This window comes from Oncorhynchus masou, chromosome 24 (genome assembly GCF_036934945.1).
Source record: "Oncorhynchus masou masou isolate Uvic2021 chromosome 24, UVic_Omas_1.1, whole genome shotgun sequence".
NCBI classification, from domain to species: domain Eukaryota; kingdom Metazoa; phylum Chordata; class Actinopteri; order Salmoniformes; family Salmonidae; genus Oncorhynchus; species Oncorhynchus masou.
The window spans coordinates 114,231,404-114,257,689 of record NC_088235.1 but is presented as its reverse complement, the minus strand read 5'-3'; the positions used below and the strand labels follow the sequence as shown (position 1 = coordinate 114,257,689).

Below are 26,286 nucleotides of genomic sequence, written 5' to 3'. Positions count from 1 at the left end.
CATTTAGACTACAATAAGTGTATCTGGGTCTCCGCATATCATAAATATTTTCGTCTTCAGTCTGCACCACTGTCCATGCACTTTGGTCTGAATAGAAAGAGAGGTAGCGACAGCTAAAGCACACCACTGAAGACCAGAACATGTCACTCTAGATTTGACTACTCGCTAAATTACTAAAATAAAATGTCATGTTGAGACGATTCCAAAGATGCTCTTGAAGAAGTCATCTGTCAGTGAGAAGGTGGTAAATCAATTATTAAAGGATATCGGTGAAGGCCAGGCAGGCCCGGTGGCTGAGCTCAGAGTTCCCCGCCAGCTTCTTAAGAAGGGGCTGTTTGATTGGCTCCCTGGACTTGACCCACAGCTTCTCAGGGGCCACGTTCTTAGAGATCACCTGACGGTTCACATCCTTGATGGGCTGCCTGGAGAGACAGACAGAAGCACAGAACATTAAGGAGCTGTTAAAATCAGGATGTTGTCCCATATATATTACTGTATATATATATAATATATTATTATATATTGCATGTGTTAGTTATATACCATGTATATCGAAATATTATCGGCTATACTATTATCAATTTTTCTGTTATTATCGTATTAGAAGTTTCTCTATTATAGGAGAACTGTTACCTGATGTACTCATAGGAGAACTGTTACCTGAAGTAGTACTCAGTACTCATAGGAGAACTGTTACCTGAAGTACTCATAGGAGAACTGTTACCTGTAGTACTCATAGGAGAACTGTTACCTGTAGTACTCATAGGAGAACTGTTACCTGAAGTACTCATAGGAGAACTGTTACCTGAAGTACTCATAGGAGAACTGTTACCTGTAGTACTCATAGGAGAACTGTTACCTGAAGTACTCATAGGAGAACTGTTACCTGAAGTACTCATAGGAGAACTGTTACCTGAAGTACTCATAGGAGAACTGTTACCTGAAGTACTCATAGGAGAACTGTTACCTGAAGTACTCATAGGAGAACTGTTACCTGAAGTACTCATAGGAGAACTGTTACCTGTAGTACTCGTAGGAGAACTGTTACCTGAAGTACTCATAGGAGAACTGTTACCTGTAGTACTCATAGGAGAACTGTTACCTGAAGTACTCAAAGGAGAACTGTTACCTGAAGTACTCATAGGAGAACTATTACCTGAAGTACTCATAGGAGAACTGTTACCTGTAGTACTCATATGAGAACTGTTACCTGAAGTACTCAAAGGAGAACTGTTACCTGAAGTACTCATAGGAGAACTGTTACCTGAAGTACTCATAGGAGAACTGTTACCTGAAGTACTCATAGGAGAACTGTTACCTGAAGTACTCATAGGAGAACTGTTACCTGAAGTACTCATAGGAGAACTGTTACCTGAAGTACTCATAGGAGAACTGTTACCTGTAGTACTCATAGGAGAACTGTTACCTGAAGTACTCATAGGAGAACTATTACCTGAAGTACTCATAGGAGAACTATTACCTGAAGTACTCATAGGAGAACTATTACCTGAAGTACTCATAGGAGAACTGTTACCTGAAGTACTCATAGGAGAACTGTTACCTGAAGTACTCATAGGAGAACTGTTACCTGAAGTACTCATAGGAGAACTGTTACCTGATGTACTCATAGGAGAACTGTTACCTGAAGTACTCATAGGATAACTGTTACCTGAAGTACTCATAGGAGAACTGTTACCTGCAGTACTCATAGGAGAACTGTTACCTGAAGTACTCATAGGAGAACTATTACCTGAAGTACTCATAGGAGAACTATTACCTGAAGTACTCATAGGAGAACTGTTACCTGAAGTACTCATAGGAGAACTGTTACCTGAAGTACTCATAGGAGAACTATTACCTGAAGTACTCATAGGAGAACTATTACCTGAAGTACTCATAGGAGAACTATTACCTGAAGTACTCATAGGAGAACTGTTACCTGAAGTACTCATAGGAGAACTGTTACCTGAAGTACTCATAGGAGAACTGTTACCTGAAGTACTCATAGGATAACTGTTACCTGAAGTACTCATAGGAGAACTGTTACCTGAAGTACTCATAGGAGAACTGTTACCTGTAGTACTCATAGGAGAACTGTTACCTGAAGTACTCAAAGGAGAACTATTACCTGAAGTACTCATAGGAGAACTGTTACCTGTAGTACTCATATGAGAACTGTTACCTGAAGTACTCAAAGGAGAACTTTTACCTGAAGTACTCATAGGAGAACTGTTACCTGAAGTACTCATAGGAGAACTGTTACCTGAAGTACTCATATGATAACTGTTACCTGAAGTACTCATAGGAGAACTGTTACCTGAAGTACTCATAGGAGAACTGTTACCTGAAGTACTCATAGGAGAACTGTTACCTGTAGTACTCATAGGAGAACTGTTATCTTAAGTACTCATAGGAGAACTGTTACCTGAAGTACTCATAGGAGAACTGTTACCTGAAGTACTCATATGATAACTGTTACCTGAAGTACTCATAGGAGAACTGTTACCTGAAGTACTCATAGGAGAACTGTTACCTGAAGTACTCATAGGAGAACTGTTACCTGAAGTACTCATAGGAGAACTGTTACCTGAAGTACTCATAGGAGAACTCTTTGAGGGACACGGGGGCCACTCGCTCCACGGTGCCTGTCTCCTTCTGATTGGCTGCCATGATGCTCTTCCTCTGGTCAGGTGACAGGTTAAGAAGACTCTGGAAACATTTAATGTTGACATTTTAGTAATTTAACCTGACTGATAATGATCAGTGTATTGAAATGAGGAAGGTGAAACAACCACGAATCACAATGAATAAAACCTTCTTGTAAATAGCATCAGTAGCAGTAAGAGTAAAGTGAAGGATTGATTTCTTCAGCCCATATTTCACCTTAGATAGTAAAACAAGAACACGAATACCATGACTTCATTGGTAGTTTTGGTGAGAGTGGGCAGGACTATGTGTTCATACCATGACTTCATTGGTAGGTTTGGTGAGAGTGGGCAGGACTATGTGGTCATACCATGACTTCATTGGTAGGTTTGGTGAGAGTGGGCAGGACTATGTGGTCATACCATGACTTCATTGGTAGGTTTGGTGAGAGTGGGCAGGACTATGTGGTCATACCATGACTTCATTGGTAGGTTTGGTGAGAGTGGGCAGGACTATGTGTTCATACCATGACTTCATTGGTAGGTTTGGTGAGAGTGGGCAGGACTATGTGGTCATACCATGACTTCATTGGTAGGTTTGGTCAGAGTGGGCAGGACTATGTGTTCATACCATGACTTCATTGGTAGGTTTGGTCAGAGTAGGCAGGACTATGTGGTCATACCATGACTTCATTGGTAGTTTTGGTCAGAGTGGGCAGGACTATGTGTTCATACCATGACTTCATTGGTAGGTTTGGTGAGAGTGGGCAGGACTTCGTGTTCATACCATGACTTCATTGGTAGGTTTGTTGAGAGTGGGCAGGACTATGTGTTCATACCATGACTTCATTGGTAGTTTTGGTGAGAGTGGGCAGGACTATGTGCTCATACCATGACTTCATTGGTAGGTTTGATGAGAGTGGGCAGGACTATGTGCTCATACCATGACTTCATTGGTAGGTTTGGTGAGAGTGGGCAGGACTATGTGCTCATACCATGACTTCATTGGTAGGTTTGGTGAGAGTGGGCAGGACTATGTGCTCATACCATGACTTCATTGGTAGGTTTGGTGAGAGTGGGCAGGACCAGGATAGCGTCGGTGGGGACCGCCCCCGTCTTGCCAGTGCGTTCGTTCTTGCCCTTGATCCAGCCGCGGCCGACAGTCAGCTCATCGTCTTTAATGAGAACTATCAGCTCTCCTTTCTTAAAGCTCAGGAACGTAGGGTCGTCTATATGAGAGAGAGAGAGAGAGAGAGAGAGAGAGAGAGAGAGAGAGAGAGAGAGAGGGAGTTTCCCCAAATTAGAGAGTGTCATTTCCCCAAATTTGAAACCCTTATTTGAGGTTTCAAAAACCTCTCTGTGGACGATAGGCTACCTGTCCTGTTGGGGGAGGACGCAGAGAGCGGTGGGTTGGCAGCGCACTACATTGTTGACTACCATAAGATGAGGTCTTATCATGACCAATCAACCTGCACATGCCCTCTACTGTATGCTTATTGTTATTGTTCACTGTATGGTTATTTTGACACTTGGTTATTGTTGTTACAGTTTTAAATGTCCAAAGCTTTGGCAATATGTACATTTTTGTGTCATGCCAATAAGAGATAGAGAGAGAGAGAGACTGAGGGAAAGAAGAGAGAGAGAGGGGGGAAGGAAGAGAGAAAGCGAGAAAGAGAGAGAGAGAAAGAGAGAAAGAGAGAAAGAGAGAGAGAGAGAAAGAGAGAGAGAGAGAAAGAGAGAGAGACAGAGGTAAAGAAGAGAGAAGAGAGAAGAGAGACTGAGAGACTGAGGGAAAGAAGAGAGAGAGAGAAAGAGAGCGAGAGAGAGAGAGAGAGAGCGACAGGAAAAGAGGAGAGAGAGAGAGAGAGGCTGAGGGAAAGGAGAGAGGAGAGAGAGAGAGAAGAGAGAGAAACCACAATTGGGACAAACACCACTTTTTTTCATTTTTTTATTTTATTTTATCTTTATTTAACTAGGCAAGTCAGTTAAGAATAAATTCTTATCTTCAATGACAGCCGAGGAACAGCGGGTTAACTGCCTGTTCAGGGGCAGAACGACAGATTTGCACCTTGTCAGCTCGGGGGTTTGAAATCACAACCTTCCGGTTACTAGTCCAACGCTCTAACCACTAGGCTACCCTGCCGCCCAATTGAGACTCTGCACGCAGAATTCTGCAAAAATGTCCTCCGTGTACAGCGTAAAGCACCAAATAATGCATGCAGAGCAGAATTAGTCAGATATCTGCTAATTATCACAATCAAGAAAATAGACTTAGATTCTACAACCACCTAAAAGGAAGTGATTCCCAAACCTTCCATAACAAAGCAATCACCTACAGAGAGATGAACCTGGAGAAGTGTCCCCTAAGCAAGCTGGTCCTGCGGCTCTGTTCACAAACACAAACACACCCCACAGAGCCCCAGGACAGCAGCACAATTTGACCCAACCAAATCATGACGAAACTAAAAGATAATTACTTGACACATTGGAAAGAATGAACAAAAAAACAGTGCAAACTAGAACGCTATTTGCCCCTAAACAGAGAGTACACAGCAGCAGAATACCTGACCACTGTGACTGACCCAAAATTAAGGAAAGCTTTGACTATGTTCAGACTCAGTGAGCATAGCCTTGCTATTGAGAAAGGCCGTCGTAGGCAGACCTGGCTCTCAAGAGAAGACAGACTATGTGCTCACTGCCCACAAAATGAGGTGGAAACTGAGCTGCACTTCCTAACCTCCTGCCCAATATATGACCATATTAGAGACACATATTTCCCTCAGATTACACAGATCCACAAAGAATTAGAAAACAAACCCAATTTTGATCAACTCCCATATCTACTGGGTGAAATTCTACAGTGTGCCATCACAGCAGCAAGATTTGTGACCTGTTGCCACGAGAAAAGGGCAACCAGTGAAGAACAAACACAATTGTAAATACAACCCATATTTATGCTTATTTATTTTCCCTTGTGTACTTTAACCATTTGCACATCGTTACAACACTGTATATAAACATTTGAAATGTCTTTATTCTTTTGTTACATCTGTGTGTGTAATGTTTACTGTTCATTTTTATTGTTTATTTCACTTTTGTATATTATCTACCTCACTTGCTTTGGCAATGTTAACACATGTTTCCCATGCCAATAAAGCCCCTTGAATTTAATTATATTGAATTGGAGAGAAACCAATGAATATAGCTGACACACTACTGTACTAAACAAAACAAAGTATGTTAAACTTAAAGACGCAATTTTCGTATGTTGAAACCAACGTATCTAAAACTTGATTACACTTAGCTAAAAATATAAATGTTTCTAAATCCTTGGTTGGTGTTTGTCTTACCTTGGTTGACTTCCTGCAGGGCCACAGCATACTGAGAGCGTTCCCTCAGTCCTCCCAGGAACATATGCACCAGCTCTGCTATGTTCCCCGCCATCACCGCATTCAGAGAGAAGTCTCCCTTCAGAGTCAGGAGACTCACGGACTGGCCAAACGTCTTGCCCTCCCTGAGTGGAGGGAGGAGAATCACTACTGAAACATACTAGTTACCTCTATCTAATCCATGGTCGTATTCACTACCCAGCTAACCAGGAACATTCCCAGAACGTTAGCTGAGATTCTGTACTCTAACCACTGAGTGGAGGGAGGAGAATCACTACTGAAACATACTAGTTACCTCTATCTAATCCATGGTCGTATTCACTACCCAGCTAACCAGGAACATTCCCAGAACGTTAGCTGAGATTCTGTACTCTAACCACTGAGTGGAGGGAGGAGAATCACTACTGAAACATACTAGTTACCTCTATCTAATCCATGGTCGTATTCACTACCCAGCTAACCAGGAACATTCCCAGAACGTTAGCTGAGATTCTGTAGTTCGGGTTTTATCTGATAACATCCACAAAACATACAGATAATGTTTTTGATAACAACATTTATTTTTATATAAATAAATAAATAAATAAACATATCCTTGGAATGTTCTTCTAACATTCACTAAGATGTTGTGCACAACGTCTGTAACAACCACCACAAAACATTCCCCAGACGTTCACATTTGGTTTCCAGGTAACATAATATTTTTTTATTTAACCAGGCAAGTCAGTTAATTAAGAACAAATTCTTATTTTCAATGACGGCCTAGGAACAGTGGGTTAACTGCCTTGTTCAGGGGAACAGTGGGTTAACTGCCTTGTTCAGGGGCAGAACGACAGATTTGTACCTTGTCAGCTCGGGGGTTTGAACTTGCAACCTTCCGGTTACTAATCCAACGCTCTAACCACTAGGCTACCCTGCCCCCTCTACACTCTAACCACTAGGCCACCCTGCTGTCCCTACACTCTAACCACTAGGCCACCCTGCCGTCCCTACACTCTAACCACTAGGCTACCCTGCCATCCCTACACTCTAACCACTAGGCTACCTACCGTCCCTACACTCTAACCACTAGGCTACCCTGCCACCTCTACACTCTAACCACTAGGCTACCCTGCCACCTCTACACTCTAACCACTAGGCTACCCTGCCACCTCTACACTCTATCCACTAGGCTACCTGCCGTCCCTACACTCTAACCACTAGGCTACCCTGCCACCTCTACACTCTAACCACTAGGCTACCCTGCCACCTCTACACTCTATCCACTAGGCTACCTGCCGTCCCTACACTCTAACCACTAGGCTACCCTGCCACCTCTACACTCTAACCACTAGGCTACCCTGCCACCTCTACACTCTAACCACTAGGCTACCCTGCCACCTCTACACTCTAACCACTAGGCTACCCTGCCACCTCTACACTCTAACCACTAGGCTACCCTGCCCCCTCTACACTCTAACCACTAGGCTACCCTGCCACCTCTACACTCTAACCACTAGACTACCCTGCCACACAATGTACCAGTAATGTTTTCCCAGCAAACCAAAATCGAACCTGTGAAAGTTCCTAGAACATTCGTAGGGTTGAGGCAAATGTTCCCATGACACAAAAAAAACTGTCCAACCACTGTGCAGCCTTTGACATATCTTCATGGGGGGGGACGTCCCACACACCACCCTATTCCCTACATAGCGCACTTCGTTTGATCAGAACCTTATGGGCCCTATAGTAGTGCACTATATAGGGAATAGGGTGTCGTTTGGGACTCACAACCCTGCTCCCAAACACTGCGCACCTTAACTGTGACCTTTAAACCTATAGCTTACTGAGCTGTACCTCATGGTGTTGACCCCAGTGACCTCTGGGTAGGAGAGCTGCAGCAGTCTCCTCTCCTTCTCGTCCAGGAAGGTGATGCCTGTCCAATTGATCGCCACAATGAACTTGTTTTTCGGAAGTGCAGGACCTGGGAATATGTAATAATGGGATAAACCAGAGGAATAAACATAAGATCTGCTTCCCAAATCCCATCCTGTGCCCTACATAGTCCACTGCTTTTATTAGCAGAGGCCCATCAGCAGGGAGGGGAGAACAAGAGGGAGCGCTGCACTAATGTAAACTGGTGGCTAAGCAGCATTGCCTTTCCTTCCTCCCACTGTCTCTGTCTCTCTGCCACACTAACAGTGATCCTTCCTCCCACTGTCGCTGATCCTAAATTGCACCCTATTCCCTACAGATGTTGGATCTTAATTTGATCACTATTTTGTAGTGATTCCCCCCCCCCCCTAGCATTCAAATGAGCTTCGTGATTTAGATACGTTCCATTACTCGTTCACTAATTTTGCACGCCCAATTTTTCAGTTTTTGCTTTGTTAAAAAAGTTTGAAATATCCAATAAATGTCGTTCCACTTCATGATTGTGTCCCACTTGTTGTTGATTCTTCACAAGAAAATACAGTTTTTTATCTTGATGTTTGAAGCCTGAAATGTGGCAAAAGGTCGCAAAGTTCAAGGGGGCCGAATACTTTCGCAAGGCACTGTATAGTCCTATCATGTTGGTGTGGGTTCCAGCCCATACATATATATATATATATATATATATATATATATATATATATATATATATATATATATATAGTCCTACCATGTTGGTGTGGGTTCCAGCCCATACATATATATATATATATAGTCCTACCATGTTGTTGTGGGTTCCAGCCCATATATATATATATAGTCCTACCATGTTGGTGTGGGTTCCAGCCCATACATATATATATATATATAGTCCTACCATGTTGTTGTGGGTTCCAGCCCATATATATATATATAGTCCTACCATGTTGGTGTGGGTTCCAGCCCATACATATATATATATATATAGTCCTACCATGTTGTTGTGGGTTCCAGCCCATATATATATATATAGTCCTACCATGTTGTTGTGGGTTCCAGCCCATATATATATATATATAGTCCTACCATGTTGTTGTGGGTTCCAGCCCATACATATATATATATATATAGTCCTACCATGTTGGTGTGGGTTCCAGCCCATATATATATATATATATAGTCCTACCATGTTGGTGTGGGTTCCAGCCCATGCCTAATTAAATCTCCCCTCATTGGCTTGATTTAGTTACACATGTATTAACCTATGGAGAGAGTCCAGGGATATTTGACCCCCGATCTTTATAAGAAATGCCCATACCAGACACAATTTGGGGTGTTCTGATCCACGCCCCCTACCTTTGTTTTTACCCCCTAGAGTTGATTTACACATTTATTTTTCAATATAGACAATTTTGACTTTGTGGCTGCGGTAACTAGTGAAAACCGCTGTGCCTGTTGTTCAAACACGTATCTGCCCTCTCATTGGCTAGAATAGTCCAACCTGATCTTGCCTCCTTCTTGCCTCCTTCCAACTGCCTTCCATTTTGAAGACGTGTATTTTCATTGTTAAAGCGGCCACTCGATTATATGGTCAAATATAATAGATCATCCGCGACTACATCGGGAATAGGCTGCCTTTTTAGACACAAACTAAACATGTCAAACTCCCTCATGCCTCATGGGTTAAATGTGTAATAAGAAGTATGTGAAGGCAAAAACATATTTTTTGGGGGGGAGAAGGATGGAGAATTAGGATGTAGCCTGAAATCACTTTATATGAGAGAAGTTTTTAAAATAATTTTATACCTGCTAACTTGGCGGCCTCGAAGAACCTGGAGAAGAACAAAGGCCACTTCTGTCGAGCGTAGTCCACCACCTCGGCCTTCACACCCGCCGCCTTCTGCCTGGAGTTGATATATGGACCCTGGCGTATGACAGACCGAGCAGAGGAACATCAGAAGACGCTACACAGTTGGATAGAACATTGTCTTGTCGCCCAACTAGGCAAGTCAGTTAAGAACAAATTATTATTTTCAATGACGGCCTAGGAACAGTGGGTTAACTGCCTTGTTCAGGGGCAGAACGACAAATTTGTACCTTGTCAGCTCGGGGATATGAACTTGCAACCTTTCGGTTACTAGTCCAACGCTCTAACCACTAGGCTACCCTGCCGTCCCTACACTCTAACCACTAGGCTACCCTGCCGTCCCTACACTCTAACCACTAGGCTACCCTGCCGTCCCTACACTCTAACCACTAGGCTACCCTGCCGTCCCTACACTCTAACCACTAGGCTACCCTGCCGCCCCTACACTCTAACCACTAGGCTACCCTGCCGCCCCTACACTCTAACCACTAGGCCACCCTGCCGTCCCTACACTCTAACCACTAGGCCACCCTGCCGCCCCTACACTCTAACCACTAGGCTACCCTGCCGCCCCTACACTCTAACCACTAGGCTACCCTGCCGCCCCTACACTCTAACCACTAGGCCACCCTGCCGTCCCTACACTCTAACCACTAGGCTACCCTACCACCTCTACACTCTAACCACTAGTCTACCCTACCTCCTCTACACTCTAACCACTAGGCTACCCTACCACCTCTACACTCTAACCACTAGTCTACCCTACCACCTCTACACTCTAACCACTAGTCTACCCTACCACCTCTACACTCTAACCACTAGGCTACCCTGCCGTCCCTACACTCTAGCCACTAGGCTACGCTGCCACCTCTACACTCTAACCACTAGGCTACCCTACCGCCTCTACACTCTAACCACTAGGCTACCCTGCCACCCCTACACTCTAACCACTAGGCTACCCTGCCACCTCTACACTCTAACCACTAGGCTACCCTGCCACCCCTACACTCTAACCACTAGTCTACCCTGCCACCTCTACACTCTAACCACTAGGCCACCCTGCCACCTCTACACTCTAACCACTAGTCTACCCTACCTCCTCTACACTCTAACCACTAGGCTACCCTGCCGTCCCTACACTCTAACCCCTAGGCTACCCTGCCACCTCTACACTCTAACCACTAGTCTAACCTGCCACCTCTACACTCTAACCACTAGTCTACCCTGCCACCCCATCACCAGGGTGTATTGGCCGGTCAATAAGTCATGTCCAGGGTTCGTATCTATTTCAATTCACCCTCTTTCACGAGGAACATTTAAACTGGAATTCCAGATTACCTGCTGAATTGACTGGATTGAAAATGGAATTGACCACAACCCCCATTAATGAGTGATCTAACTCCTGTTTTTTGTCCTTACATGTGTATTTTCCTAAATCGTTCAAATAAAACTCAAATGATTCAGTCAACTGACCTGAGCGTGTGCAGTGCTGACCATCTGAAGCCATTTGTCCTGAGTCTTGGCCTCCAGAAGAGAAGAGTTAATGCAGTCCTGAACTACAGTCTTAGCGTTGTCAAGACCACAGTCTGATCCATACTGAATGTAGAAGTGTTTTGCTGACAGCTGGACTATATCGTCATCCTGGAGAGAATGGAGATTAGAAGAGAAAGGACATTAAGTTCAAGTTTAATTTTTTTTTAAACTACTTTTGCCGATTTCTGTTAGAAGTTGAAAACGTTTCTTTTGCTTAGGAGGATATTACCTATACACCAAAGACTGAAATGGGGTGGAAACCGAAACAAATCCCATGACTGAAACTTGAGTTGATCTCAGATCAGCCGTCTGGTTTAGTTTAATAACACCATTACATGACGAGGTAAATAGATCAACTATTCTACTATGGAGTTGTCTGGTTTAATTTAATAACACCATTACATGACGAGGTAAATAGATCAACTATTGTCTATAATAACACCATTACATGACTAGGTAAATAGATCAACTATTGTCTATAATAACACCATTACATGACTAGGTAAATAGATCAACTATTGTCTATAATAACACCATTACATGACTAGGTAAATAGATCAACTATTCTACTATGGAGTTGTCTGGTTTAATTTAATAACACCATTACATGACGAGGTAAATAGATCAACTATTGTCTATAATAACACCATTACATGACTAGGTAAATAGATCAACTATTGTCTATAATAACACCATTACATGACTAGGTAAATAGATCAACTATTGTCTGGATTAGTTTAATAACACCATTACTTGACTAGGTAAATAGATCAACTATTCTACTATGGAGTTGTCTGGTTTATCTTAATTAATTAACACCATTACATGGCAGTAAGAGCAGTAGTGGAAAGTTCCATTGTAGATGCTTTGAATGACTACCAGCAGCTACCAGCAGATACAGTCGTCTTCACACCTCTGTCTGAGTTGAGCCCCACGGTGGTGCACATTACAGACTTCATCTGAACATCAGAATGTCAGCAACAGTCATGGATGTCAGTTCGGTGCACACAGCATAACACAGCATAACACAGCATAACACAGCATAACACAGCATAACACAGCATAACACAGCACAACACAGCATAACACAGCATAACACAGCATAACACAGCATAACACAACACAGCATAACACAGCATAACACAACACAGCATAACACAGCACAACACAGCATAACACAGCATAACACAACACAGCATAACACAGCATAACACAGCATAACACAACACAACACAGCATAACACAACACAGCATAACACAGCATAACACAGCATAACACAACACAACACAGCATAACACAACACAGCATAACACAGCATAACACAACACAACACAGCACAACACAACACAGCACAACACAACACAACACAGTATAACACAGCATAACACAACACAGCATAACACAGCATAACACAGCATAACACAACACAACACAACACAGCATAACACAACACAGCATAACACAACACAGCATAACACAGCATAACACAGCATAACACAACACAACACAGCATAACACAACACAGCATAACACAACACAGCATAACACAACACAACACAGCATAACACAACACAGCATAACACAACACAGCATAACACAACACAACACAGCATAACACAACACAGCATAACACAACACAACACAACACAGCATAACACAACACAGCATAACACAACACAACACAGCATAACACAACACAGCATAACACAACACAGCATAACACAACACAACACAGCATAACACAACACAACACAGCATAACACAGCATAACACAACACAACACAGCATAACACAACACAGCATAACACAGCATAACACAGCATAACACAACACAACACAGCATAACACAACACAGCATAACACAACACAACACAACACAGCATAACACAACACAGCATAACACAACACAGCATAACACAACACAGCATAACACAGCATAACACAACACAACACAGCATAACACAACACAGCATAGCATAGCATAGCACAACACAGCATAACACAACACAACACAGCATAACACAACACAACACAGCATAACACAGCACAACACAACACAGCATAACACAACACAGCATAACACAACACAACACAGCATAACACAGCATAGCACAACACAGCATAACACAACACAGCATAACACAGCATAGCACAACACAGCATAACACAACACAGCATAACACAACACAGCATAACACAGCATAACACAGCATAACACAACACAGCACAGCATAGCACAACACAGCATAACACAACACAACACAGCATAACACAACACAGCATAACACAACACAGCATAACACAACACAGCATAACACAGCATAACACAGCATAACACAGCATAACACGACACAACACAACACGGCATAACACAACACAGCATAGCATAGCACAACACAGCATAACACAACACAACACAGCATAACACAACACAACACAGCATAACACAGCACAACACAACACAGCATAACACAACACAGCATAACACAGCATAGCACAACACAGCATAACACACACAGCATAACACTGTCAGGATTTGGCCAGGGTTGTTCCGGGTTTTGGTCAGTAGATGCCCCCATTGTGCTTTTTGTCCCTATGTTTTTCCCTTGATCCCCATTATTATTTGCACCTGTGTCTCGTTTCCCCTGATTGTATTTAAACCCTTTGTTTCCCTCAGTTCTGTGCTCTGTGTTTGTATGTTAGCACCCTGCCCTAGTGTTCTGTGTGCTCTTGTCGATTCCGGGTGACGTTCTTGTGGTATTCTGTTTTTTGTTTTTGTTTATTTTTGGTGAGTTTCTTTTGAGGTCTTTTTGTGTTTTACCTACCACCTTTTGGATTTGCCATTTTTTGTATTTTAGGATTTTTTCTTTATTAAATACACCGTCTTAAGTACTGCTGTGTCTGCCTCATCTTCTGGGTTCTGCTGTCTATTCGTGGCTCAGTTGGTTAAGTGACTGTTTCTCACTCCGGAGACCCAGGTTCGAAACCGGGTCCTGACAGAAACACAGAGCCAAAAATGAACCCAGAGGCAGCCAGTTCCCAGGACCTTTTTGCCACGCTGTCCCACCACCAGGAGACTGTCCAACGCCACGAAGCCGCCCTGGTTCAGCAAGAGGCCTTAATGGCTAGACATTCTCATCTTCTGTCGGAGATGCTGACTTCCATTAAGCAAATATCTGATCGACTTACCCCGGCAACAGTTCCCGTCCCAGTACCTCAAGTTCACGTACCCATGGCAGTTAACCCCCTGGCTGAACCTCGTCTTCCACCTCCCCAACGGTTCTCAGGTGATCCAAGTGCTTGTAAAGGGTTTCTCACTCAATGTTCTCTCTCCTTTGAGCTGCAACCCTCGTCGTTTCCCACCGACCGGTCTAAAATCGCATATATCATCACCCTGCTGTCGGAAAAAGCCCTGGCCTGGGCTACTGCTGTGTGGGATGCCCATAGTTCCTGCTGTGCCAGCTACTCTGCCTTTGCTGAGGAATTCAAACGAGTGTTTCAAGGCCCAAGCAGTGGTTCTGACTCAGCCAAACAGCTCCTGACTCTCCATCAAGGTTGGCGCAGCGTGACGGACTATGCCATCCAGTTCCGCACGGTGGCAGCAGCGAGTGGCTGGAACAACGAGCCGCTCACGGTGTGCTTTCTGAAAGGCCTTTCCGACACTATCCAAGATGAACTGGCCACTCGGGAACCACCGGACAATCTCGAGTCCCTGATCAAGTTGGCCTCACGCATTGACCAGCGTCTGAGAGAGAGAGAACTCAACCGTAGACCTCTAGCCCCTATCAGTCCCAGCTCCGAGTCCCCACCTTTATCATCGCTGGCTCCACCGGAACCCATGCAGATTGGACGCATCTCCCAGGCTGAGAGAGACCGCCGGATGAGGGAGCGACGCTGTCTATATTGCGGCAAACCGGGCCATTTCCGTTCCACGTGTCCCGGGCTCCAGGGAAACGCTCTGTCCCGTACAGACCGGGGGAACTGTAACGGGAAACATAACCTCCTCCCATCCGTCCAACTCCCGTCTGCTCATTCCAGTCACCCTCTCCTGGGACAACCACAAGCTTCACCTTCAAGCCTTGGTAGACTCTGGAGCCGCAGGTAACTTCATGGATGGTGTCTGGGCGAAGGAGAATGGCGTTCCCTCTGAACCTCTAAGTGACCCCATGAGGGTTACTACATTGGATGGAAGCCCTTTGGGATCTGGACTTGTCACTCATGTCACTACCTCCTTGAGACTTTCAGTTTCACAACACCAGGAATTGATGAACTTTCATTTGATCTCCTGTTCCGAGTTCCCTCTCGTCCTTGGATACCCCTGGCTTCACAGCCATAACCCTCACATCGACTGGTCTGTGGGCACTATCAAGCAGTGGGGTCCTACGTGCCAAGCTACTTGTATTTTCCAGAATTCCCCGAGTTCTACTCCCGAGTCTTTAGAATCCATCGACCTGACCCGAGTTCCCGAGTGTTACCATGACCTCAAACTGGTGTTTAGCAAACAGAGGGCCACCATGCTACCACCCCATAGATCTTACGATTGCCCCATCGACCTGTTTCCGGGCACTTGCCCCCCAGGGGTCGGATCTTTTCCCTATCTCCACCCGAACGAGCTGCTATGGATACCTACATCAAGGACTCTCTGGAAGCAGGCCTCATGCGTCCATCTACCTCCCCGGCGGGAGCAGGGTTTTTCTTTGTGGCCAAGAAAGATGGTGGATTACGTCCTTGCATCGACTACCGGGGACTCAATGACATAACCGTCCGTAACTGTTACCCGCTACCCCTTATGGCCACAGCCTTCGAGCTGCTCCAGGAAGCAGTTGTTTTCACTAAGCTTGACCTGCGGAACGCATACCATCTTGTGCGGATCAGACCTGGTGACGAGTGGAAGACCGCTTTCAACACGCCTACTGGTCACTATGAATACTTGGTGATGCCCTTCGGCCTGACCAACGCCCCAGCGGTGTTCCAAGCGCTCATAAACGATGTGCTTAGGGATATGCTTAACATATTTGTGTTCGTTTACTTGGATGACATCCTCATCTTTTCGAGCTCCCTTCAAGAACACACTAAGCATGTCAGACAAGTACTCAAACGCCTCCTGGACAGCCATCTGTACGTTAAGCCGGAAAAATGTGAATTCCATTCATCCCGAGTACAATTCCTGGGATTTGTAGTGGAACCCGGTCGAGTCCAAATGGACCCCAGGAAGGTAGGGGCGGTAGCGGATTGGCCCACCCCAAATCCGTTAAGGAAGTTCAGCGTTTCCTGGGCTTCACAAACTTCTACCGCAAGTTCATCAAGAACTTCAGCTTGGTGGCAGCCCCTCTCTCAGCTTTAACCAAGGGTGGCAATGCAAGGTTTTTGTGGGGAAGAGAAGCTGAGACGGCCTTCCAAGGACTCAAGCAGCGCGTTCTCTCTGCTCCCATCCTGATACTACCGACTACGGATGAACCATTTGTGGTGGAGGTAGACGCATCAGAGGTTGGTGTTGGAGCTGTCCTGTCTCAGAGGGGTGAAGACAAGAAGCTTCATCCGTGCGCTTTCTTCTCACACCGGCTTACCCCGACTGAGAGGAACTACGATGTGGGGGATCGTGAACTCCTAGCGGTTAAGATGGCATTGAAGGAATGGAGACACTGGCTCGAGGGGGCTTCTCACCCGTTTCAAGTGCTTACGGACCACAAAAATCTGGAGTATATCCAGCAGGCGAAGCGATTGAACTCTAGACAAGCTAGATGGTCTCTTTTCTTCAATCGATTCCAGTTTATCCTCACCTATCGGCCCGGGTCGAAGAATCTCAAACCGGATGCCCTGTCCCGAGTCTACGCTCCTGCCATTCGAGATGACACGGACATGCCTGTCCTTCCTGCTGCTAAGATTGTGGCTCCGATCTCGTGGCAAGTTGAGGATACCGTGAGACGTGCTCAAGCTAGCGAACCGGACCCTAAAGGAGGCCCTGCCAATCGGTTGTTTGTCCCCAAGGCAGTGAGGACTCAGGTCCTTCTGTGGGGGCACTCCTCTCGCCTCACCTGTCATCCGGGCGTAGGTCGCACCTTGGAGTTCATCCAGCGTAAGTTCTGGTGGCCTACCATAAGAGAAGACGTTGCCACTTTCGTCAATGCCTGCCCCGTGTGCTGCCAGGGCAAATCTTCTCACCTCCGCCCTCAAGGACTCCTTCACCCTTTACCTGTTCCCCACAGACCCTGGTCCCATATCTCATTGGACTTTATTACTGGACTTCCTCCATCCCATGGCAATACTACTATCCTAGTCATAATCGACAGGTTTTCAAAGGCGGCCAGGTTCGTCCCTCTGACTAAGTTACCTTCTGCCAAGGAAACGGCTGAGTTGGTAATTAATCATGTGTTCCGAGTCTTCGGCATTCCTCAAGATGTGGTTTCTGACAGAGGTCCCCAGTTCGCCTCAAGGTTTTGGAAGGCCTTCTGCCAACTCATGGGGGCTTCTGCCAGTCTATCTTCAGGGTACCATCCGGAGTCCAACGGCCAAACAGAGAGGATGAATCAAGAGCTGGAAACCACCCTCCGATGTATGACTCGTGACAACCCGTCCACATGGTCATCCTTTATTGTTTGGGCCGAATACGCGCACAACACCTTGCGCTCCTCCTCCACTGGTATGTCCCCGCACGAGTGTCAGTTTGGCTATGCTCCTCCATTGTTCCCGGACCAGGAGGCAGAAGTCAGAGTGCCTTCAGCCTTGAGGTTCGTCAGACGCTGTCGGCTTATGTGGAGGAAGACCCGTCTTAATCTGATGCGTTCCTCACAGAGGTATCAACAACAAGCCAACAGACGTCGCCGTCCCGGGCCTACCCTGCGCCCCGGCCAGAGAGTCTGGCTCTCCACAAGAGACTTACCTCTACGGGTGGAGTCTTGCAAGCTGTCCCAAAAATACATCGGTCCCTTCAAGGTTGCCAGGAGAGTTAACCCAGTTTCTTATCGCCTACACTTACCCAGATCCCTTAAGATTAATCCCACATTTCATGTGTCATTGTTAAAACCTGTTGTTTTCTCCCCTTGTCCCGGCAGACAGACCTCCCCCTCCGCCTCGTGTCATTGGAGGCCAGCCGGCTTATACCGTCCACTGGATACTGGATTCCCGCCGGGTGCAGCGGTCCTGGCAGTATCTGGTGGACTGGGAAGGCTACGGTCCTGAGGAGCGCTCCTGGGTTCCTGCCAAAGACATCCTGGACCCTGACCTCATTCGTCAGTTCAGGGTCCTCCACCCTGAGAGAGCTGGTAGGAACGTCAGGAGCCGTTCCTAGGGGGGATTCTGTCAGGATTTGGCCAGGGTTGTTCCGGGTTTTGGTCAGTAGATGCCCCCATTGTGCTTTTTGTCCCTATGTTTTTCCCTTGATCCCCATTATTATTTGCACCTGTGTCTCGTTTTTCCCCTGATTGTATTTAAACCCTTTGTTTCCCTCAGTTCTGTGCTCTGTGTTTGTATGTTAGCACCCTGCCCTAGTGTTCTGTGTGCTCTTGTCGATTCCGGGTGACGTTCTTGTGGTATTCTGTTTTTTGTTTTTGTTTATTTTTGGTGAGTTTCTTTTGAGGTCTTTTTGTGTTTTACCTACCACCTTTTGGATTTGCCATTTTTTGTATTTTAGGATTTTTTCTTTATTAAATACACCGTCTTAAGTACTGCTGTGTCTGCCTCATCTTCTGGGTTCTGCTGTCTATTCGTGGCTCAGTTGGTTAAGTGACTGTTTCTCACTCCGGAGACCCAGGTTCGAAACCGGGTCCTGACAAACACAACACAGCACAACACAACACAGCATAGCACAACACAACACAATCTCCAGTTCTCCATTTAACCGTTTATTATTTTTAAAGAAAACTCTGTTTTTGCCGCTGGCTTTTGTGAGATTTCCACGTGAGCTTGTCAGAGGTAGCCCTTTCGGAAAGTGGTCCTTCGAGCCGGATAAATCAACGACCTTACAGTGATGTTTCACTGTGTATACTAGGGCAGATCCCATTTAGTCTTCTGTTGGATTGTTTGGTCGTGAGCTCGTCAGAGGTAGCCCTTTCGGAAAGTGGTCCTTCGAGCCGGATAAATCAACGACCTTACAGTGATGTTTCACTGTGTATACTAGGGCAGATCCCATTTAGTCTTCTGTTGGATTGTTTGGTCGACCAAGATTTTTTTTAGTCGAGCCCCCCAACACACAAAAAAATACCCTGTTTGACTCATAATATTCATGCAGCGCTTGTTCCTTACCTTCGTTTTCTTGATATCCAGTATTTTCTATGACTAGACAAAGGTATTCCTCACATCTGACTTCCTTTTTACCTCCCGAGCAACTAGTATCCCCCCCATTTTGAGTTTGGTCACGTCCTCTGCACCCTTTGCTGTGTCACACGTGTTACAGTGTTCAGAGTTTGATATAACCAATTTATTGATGTGATAATGATATGCTATAGGTTAGGTACTATTGGTCACTTGCATGTGATGCATACATGTGTCACGTAGAGAGATTTGTGGATTTAACAAGTGCCATCAATAAGGGATCATAGCTTTCACCTGGATTCACCTGGTCAGTCTATGGAAAGAACAGGTGTTCTTAATGTTTTGTGTACTCAGTGTATATCACGGTAATTATACCCTGCATCCCAAATGGCACCCTATTCCCTTTATAGTGCCCATAGGGCCCTGGTCAAAAGTAGTGCACTATACAGGGAATAGGGTGGTATTTGGGACGCTGGCATAGCCAGACAGAGCATTACCTACCTTCTCACACTGCTCCTCTATAGACCATGGTAAATGTTCCAAACCTTTACATTGGTTCTTGGAGACGTACACTATATGAACTAGTGACATAGATCACTTGACTTCAAGAACTTGACTAGGGTAAGGTTGCCCTCGTGATGCTAATCTTGGGTCAGTTCTGAATTTTCCCCACTAATTGTGAGAGTTAGGACTGGGGGAGGGAAAGCTGTTCCTAGATCTGTACCTAGGAGGAAATCTTAACCCCAGAGCATTACGTCACCTTGTCACACTTGTACTCTCCGAAGCGTAGTCCCCTGATGATCTGTCTGTAGATGAGATCTGTGCTGACGGAGTCCTCTTTACAGTCATGCCACGGGGTGAAGATCTCCTTTCTGTAGTAGAGTCGCCAGGGGGCGTGCTGCTCCTGCCCACCCTTCCGTTTCACTTCCTGTTCGCACTGGGAGATGGCATCCATCACGTGCTCCCGCCCGCTGCCCAGCGACCACACCTGGAGGGGGGTGGGACCAACAGACACCTCATTGACATTACACAAAACACATACCAACACTAGGAAGCCTGTTACATTGGTCTACCAGACAGTTTCTCAATTTCAAATCGACCCCCAGTCCCTCGTCTCAAGACACTCCGGAAGAGGTCAGCAATACGGCCAAAATGTAATCCGACCTATCAGAAGACAAAGGTGAAGCCCGTGCCATATCGCTTACACCTTCGGATGTACAGGATGGGTCTAAGGGTCGAATTCAGGGTGTCTCAAATACCTTTCTGGAAGTAGAGGTCAGAGTAAAACAGTACATTACTGCTTACCTTTTCATAGATAGCCACGTAGAGAGAGAAGCCGAAGGTGTCTTTGAGGGAGACCTTCTCAGAGAGTAACTGGCAGATCTCCTTGGAGGTGGAGGAGGAGTCTACAGGCAGGCTGATGGTACGACTGTCCATCAGGGTCACAGACACCGCAATGGGCTTCTTAGACTTGGTCGCCTGTCAGTCACCACAAACACAGGTCAGAGGTCAAAGGTTGGAGAAGAGAAAAACTACAGTGAAGTGCAAAACGTTTTAACAAAATAGGGATCGTTAAGAAAAAAAACCCGAACTGAAACACTTTTTTGTTTATGTATTTATTCCTCCACAAAATTCAAATCACAGTGAAGTTATCACCAACCTACCAGTAACAGGCCCCAAACTACCACTAACAGGTCCCAAACTACCACTAACAGGCCCCAAACTACCACTAACAGGCCCCAAACTACCACTAACAGGCTCCAAACTACCACTAACAGGTCCCAAACTACCACTAACAGGCCCCAAACTACCACTACCAGGCCCCAAACTACCACTAACAGGCCCAAACTACCACTAACAGGCCCCAAACTACCACTAACAGGCCCAAACTACCACTAACAGGCCCCAAACTACCCCTAACAGGCCCCAAACTACCACTAACAGGCTCCAAACTACCACTAACAGGTCCCAAACTACCACTAACAGGCCCCAAACTACCACTAACAGGCCCCAAACTACCACTAACAGGTCCCGATCACCAAACTCCCACTAACAGGCCCAAAACTACCACTAACAGGCCCCAAACTACCACTACCAGGTCCCAAACTACCACTAACAGGCCACAAACTACCACTAACAGGCCCCAAACTACCACTAACAGGCCCCAAACTACCGCTAACAGGCCCCAAACTACCACTAACAGGCCCCAAACTACCACTAACAGGTCCCGATCACCAAACTCCCACTAACAGGCCCAAAACCCCCACTAACAGGCCCCAAACTACCACTAACAGGCCCCAAACTACCACTAACAGGTCCCGAACTACCACTAACAGGCCCCAAACTACCACTAACAGGCCCCAAACTACCACTAACAGGCCCCAAACTACCACTAACAGGTCCCGAACTACCACTAACAGGCCCCAAACTACCACTAACAGGCCCCAAACTACCACTAACAGGCCCCAAACTACCACTAACAGGTCCCGATCACCAAACTACCACTAACAGGCCCCAAACTACCATAACAGGTCCCGAACTACCACTAACAGGTCCCGATCACCAAACTACCACTAACAGGCCCCAAACTACCACTAACAGGTCCCGATCACCAAACTACCACTAACAGGTCCCGATCACCAAACTACCACTAACAGGCCCCAAACTACCACTAACAGGCCCCAAACTACCACTAACAGGTCCCGAACTACCACTAACAGGCCCCAAACTACCACTAACAGGCCCCAAACTACCACTAACAGGCTCCAAACTACCACTAACAGGTCCCGATCACCAAACTACCACTAACAGGTCCCGATCACCAAACTACCACTAACAGGCCCCAAACTACCACTAACAGGCCCCAAACTACCACTAACAGGTCCCGATCACCAAACTACCAATAACAGGTCCCGATCACCAAACTACCACTAACAGGCCCCAAACTACCACTAACAGGCCCCAAACTACCACTAACAGGTCCCGATCACCAAACTACCACTAACAGGCCCCAAACTACCACTAACAGGCCCCAAACTACCACTAACAGGTCCCGATCACCAAACTACCACTAACAGGCCCCAAACTACCACTAACAGGCCCCAAACCACCACTAACAGGCTCCAAACTACCACTAACAGGTCCCAAACTACCACTAACAGGTCCCGAACTACCACTAACAGGCCCCAAACTACCGCTAACAGGCCCCAAACTACCACTAACAGGTCCCGAACTACCACTAACAGGCCCCAAACTACCACTAACAGGTCTCGATCACCAAACTCCCACTAACAGGTCCCAAACTACCACTAACAGGCCCCAAACTACCACTAACAGGCTCCAAACTACCACTAACAGGCTCCAAACTACCACTAACAGGCCCCAAACTACTACTAACAGGCCCAAAACTCCCACTAACAGGCCCCAAACTACCACTAACAGGTCCCGATCACCAAACTCACACTAACAGGCCCAAAACTACCACTAACAGGTCCCAAACTACCACTAACAGGTCCCAAACTACCACTAACAGGCCCCAAACTACCACTAACAGGTCCAAAACTACCACTAGAAGGCCCCAAACTACCACTAACAGGCCCCAAACTACCACTAACAGGTCCCAAACTACCACTAACAGGCCCCAAACTACCACTAACAGGTCCCAAACTACCACGAACAGGCCCCAAACTACCACTAACAGGCCCCAAACTACCACTAACAGGCCCCAAACTACCACTAACAGGCTCCAAACTACCACTAACAGGTCCCAAACTACCACTAACAGGCCCCAAACTACCACTAACAGGCCCCAAACTACCACTAACAGGCCCCAAACTACCACTAACAGGCTCCAAACTACCACTAACAGGCTCCAAACTACCACTAACAGGTCCCAAACTACCACTAACAGGCCCCAAACTACCACTAACAGGCCCCAAACTACCACTAACAGGCTCCAAACTACCACTAACAGGTCCCAAACTACCACTAACAGGCCCCAAACTACCACTAACAGGCCCCAAACTACCACTAACAGGCCCAAAACTACCATTAACAGGCCCCAAACTACCACTAACAGGCCCCAAACTACCACTAACAGGCCCCAAACTACCACTAACAGGCCCCAAACTACCACTAACAGGCCCCAAACTACCACTAACAGGTCTCGATCACCAAACTGCCACTAAGAGGTCCCAAACTACCACTAACAGGCCCCAAACTACCACTAACAGGCCCCAAACTACCACTAACAGGCCCCAAACTACCACTAACAGGTCCCGATCACCAAACTCCCACAAACAGGTCCCAAACTACCACTAACAGGCCCCAAACTACCACTAACAGGTCCCAAACTACCAATAACAGGTCCCAAACTACCACTAACAGGTCCCAAACTACCACTAACAGGCCCCAAACTACCACTAACAGGCCCCAAACTACCACTAACAGGCCCCAAACTACCACTAACAGGCCCCAAACTACCACTAACAGGTCCCGATCACCAAACTCCCACTAACAGGCCCAAAACCCCCACTAACAGGCCCCAAACTACCACTAACAGGCCCCAAACTACCACTAACAGGTCCCGAACTACCACTAACAGGCCCCAAACTACCACTAACAGGCCCCAAACTACCACTAACAGGCCCCAAACTACCACTAACAGGTCCCGATCACCAAACTCCCACTAACAGGCCCAAAACCCCCACTAACAGGCCCCAAACTACCACTAACAGGCCCCAAACTACCACTAACAGGTCCCGAACTACCACTAACAGGCCCCAAACTACCACTAACAGGTCCCGATCACCAAACTACCACTAACAGGTCCCGATCACCAAACTACCACTAACAGGCCCCAAACTACCACTAACAGGCCCCAAACTACCACTAACAGGTCCCGATCACCAAACTACCACTAACAGGCCCCAAACTACCACTAACAGGCCCCAAACTACCACTAACAGGTCCCGATCACCAAACTACCACTAACAGGCCCCAAACTACCACTAACAGGCTCCAAACTACCACTAACAGGCCCCAAACTACCACTAACAGGCCCCAAACTACCACTAACAGGCCCCAAACTACCACTAACAGGCCCCAAACTACCACTAACAGGCTCCAAACTACCACTAACAGGCCCCAAACTACCACTAACAGGTCCCGATCACCAAACTACCACTAACAGGCCCCAAACTACCATAACAGGTCCCGAACTACCACTAACAGGTCCCGATCACCAAACTACCACTAACAGGCCCCAAACTACCACTAACAGGTCCCGATCACCAAACTACCACTAACAGGTCCCGATCACCAAACTACCACTAACAGGCCCCAAACTACCACTAACAGGCCCCAAACTACCACTAACAGGTCCCGAACTACCACTAACAGGCCCCAAACTACCACTAACAGGCCCCAAACTACCACTAACAGGTCCCGATCACCAAACTACCACTAACAGGTCCCGATCACCAAACTACCACTAACAGGCCCCAAACTACCACTAACAGGCCCCAAACTACCACTAACAGGTCCCGATCACCAAACTACCAATAACAGGTCCCGATCACCAAACTACCACTAACAGGCCCCAAACTACCACTAACAGGCCCCAAACTACCACTAACAGGTCCCGATCACCAAACTACCACTAACAGGCCCCAAACTACCACTAACAGGCCCCAAACTACCACTAACAGGTCCCGATCACCAAACTACCACTAACAGGCCCCAAACTACCACTAACAGGCCCCAAACCACCACTAACAGGCTCCAAACTACCACTAACAGGTCCCAAACTACCACTAACAGGTCCCGAACTACCACTAACAGGCCCCAAACTACCGCTAACAGGCCCCAAACTACCACTAACAGGTCCCAAACTACCACTAACAGGTCCCGAACTACCACTAACAGGCCCCAAACTACCACTAACAGGTCTCGATCACCAAACTCCCACTAACAGGTCCCAAACTACCACTAACAGGCCCCAAACTACCACTAACAGGCTCCAAACTACCACTAACAGGCTCCAAACTACCACTAACAGGCCCCAAACTACCACTAACAGGCCCAAAACTCCCACTAACAGGCCCCAAACTACCACTAACAGGTCCCGATCACCAAACTCACACTAACAGGCCCAAAACTACCACTAACAGGTCCCAAACTACCACTAACAGGTCCCAAACTACCACTAACAGGCCCCAAACTACCACTAACAGGTCCCAAACTACCACTAACAGGCCCCAAACTACCACTAACAGGCCCCAAACTACCACTAACAGGTCCCAAACTACCACTAACAGGCCCCAAACTACCACTAGACGGTCCCAAACTACCACGAACAGGCCCCAAACTACCACTAACAGGCCCCAAACTACCACTAACAGGCCCCAAACTACCACTAACAGGCTCCAAACTACCACTAACAGGTCCCAAACTACCACTAACAGGCCCCAAACTACCACTAACAGGCCCCAAACTACCACTAACAGGCCCCAAACTACCACTAACAGGCTCCAAACTACCACTAACAGGCTCCAAACTACCACTAACAGGTCCCAAACTACCACTAACAGGCCCCAAACTACCACTAACAGGCCCCAAACTACCACTAACAGGCTCCAAACTACCACTAACAGGTCCCAAACTACCACTAACAGGCCCCAAACTACCACTAACAGGCCCCAAACTACCACT

At 46.5% G+C, this 26,286-nt stretch overlaps 1 protein-coding gene across 5 annotated transcripts in view; it reads right to left on the bottom strand.

The window, feature by feature from the left end:
- Positions 1-26,286, bottom strand: part of LOC135513305 (unconventional myosin-VIIa-like) — a 108,337-nt gene that overhangs the window by 35,492 nt on the left and 46,559 nt on the right. For all 5 annotated transcript variants that reach the window (XM_064936203.1, XM_064936201.1, XM_064936204.1 and 2 more), the window contains 9 exons: positions 20,881-21,054; positions 20,336-20,563; positions 11,265-11,432; positions 9,731-9,848; positions 7,871-7,997; positions 5,996-6,159; positions 3,693-3,874; positions 2,588-2,709; positions 268-422 (listed from right to left, as the gene is read on the bottom strand). In XM_064936203.1, the coding sequence (XP_064792275.1) occupies positions 268-422; positions 2,588-2,709; positions 3,693-3,874; positions 5,996-6,159; positions 7,871-7,997; positions 9,731-9,848; positions 11,265-11,432; positions 20,336-20,563; positions 20,881-21,054 (1,438 nt within the window). The remainder of the gene's footprint in view (positions 1-267; positions 423-2,587; positions 2,710-3,692; positions 3,875-5,995; positions 6,160-7,870; positions 7,998-9,730; positions 9,849-11,264; positions 11,433-20,335; positions 20,564-20,880; positions 21,055-26,286) is intronic.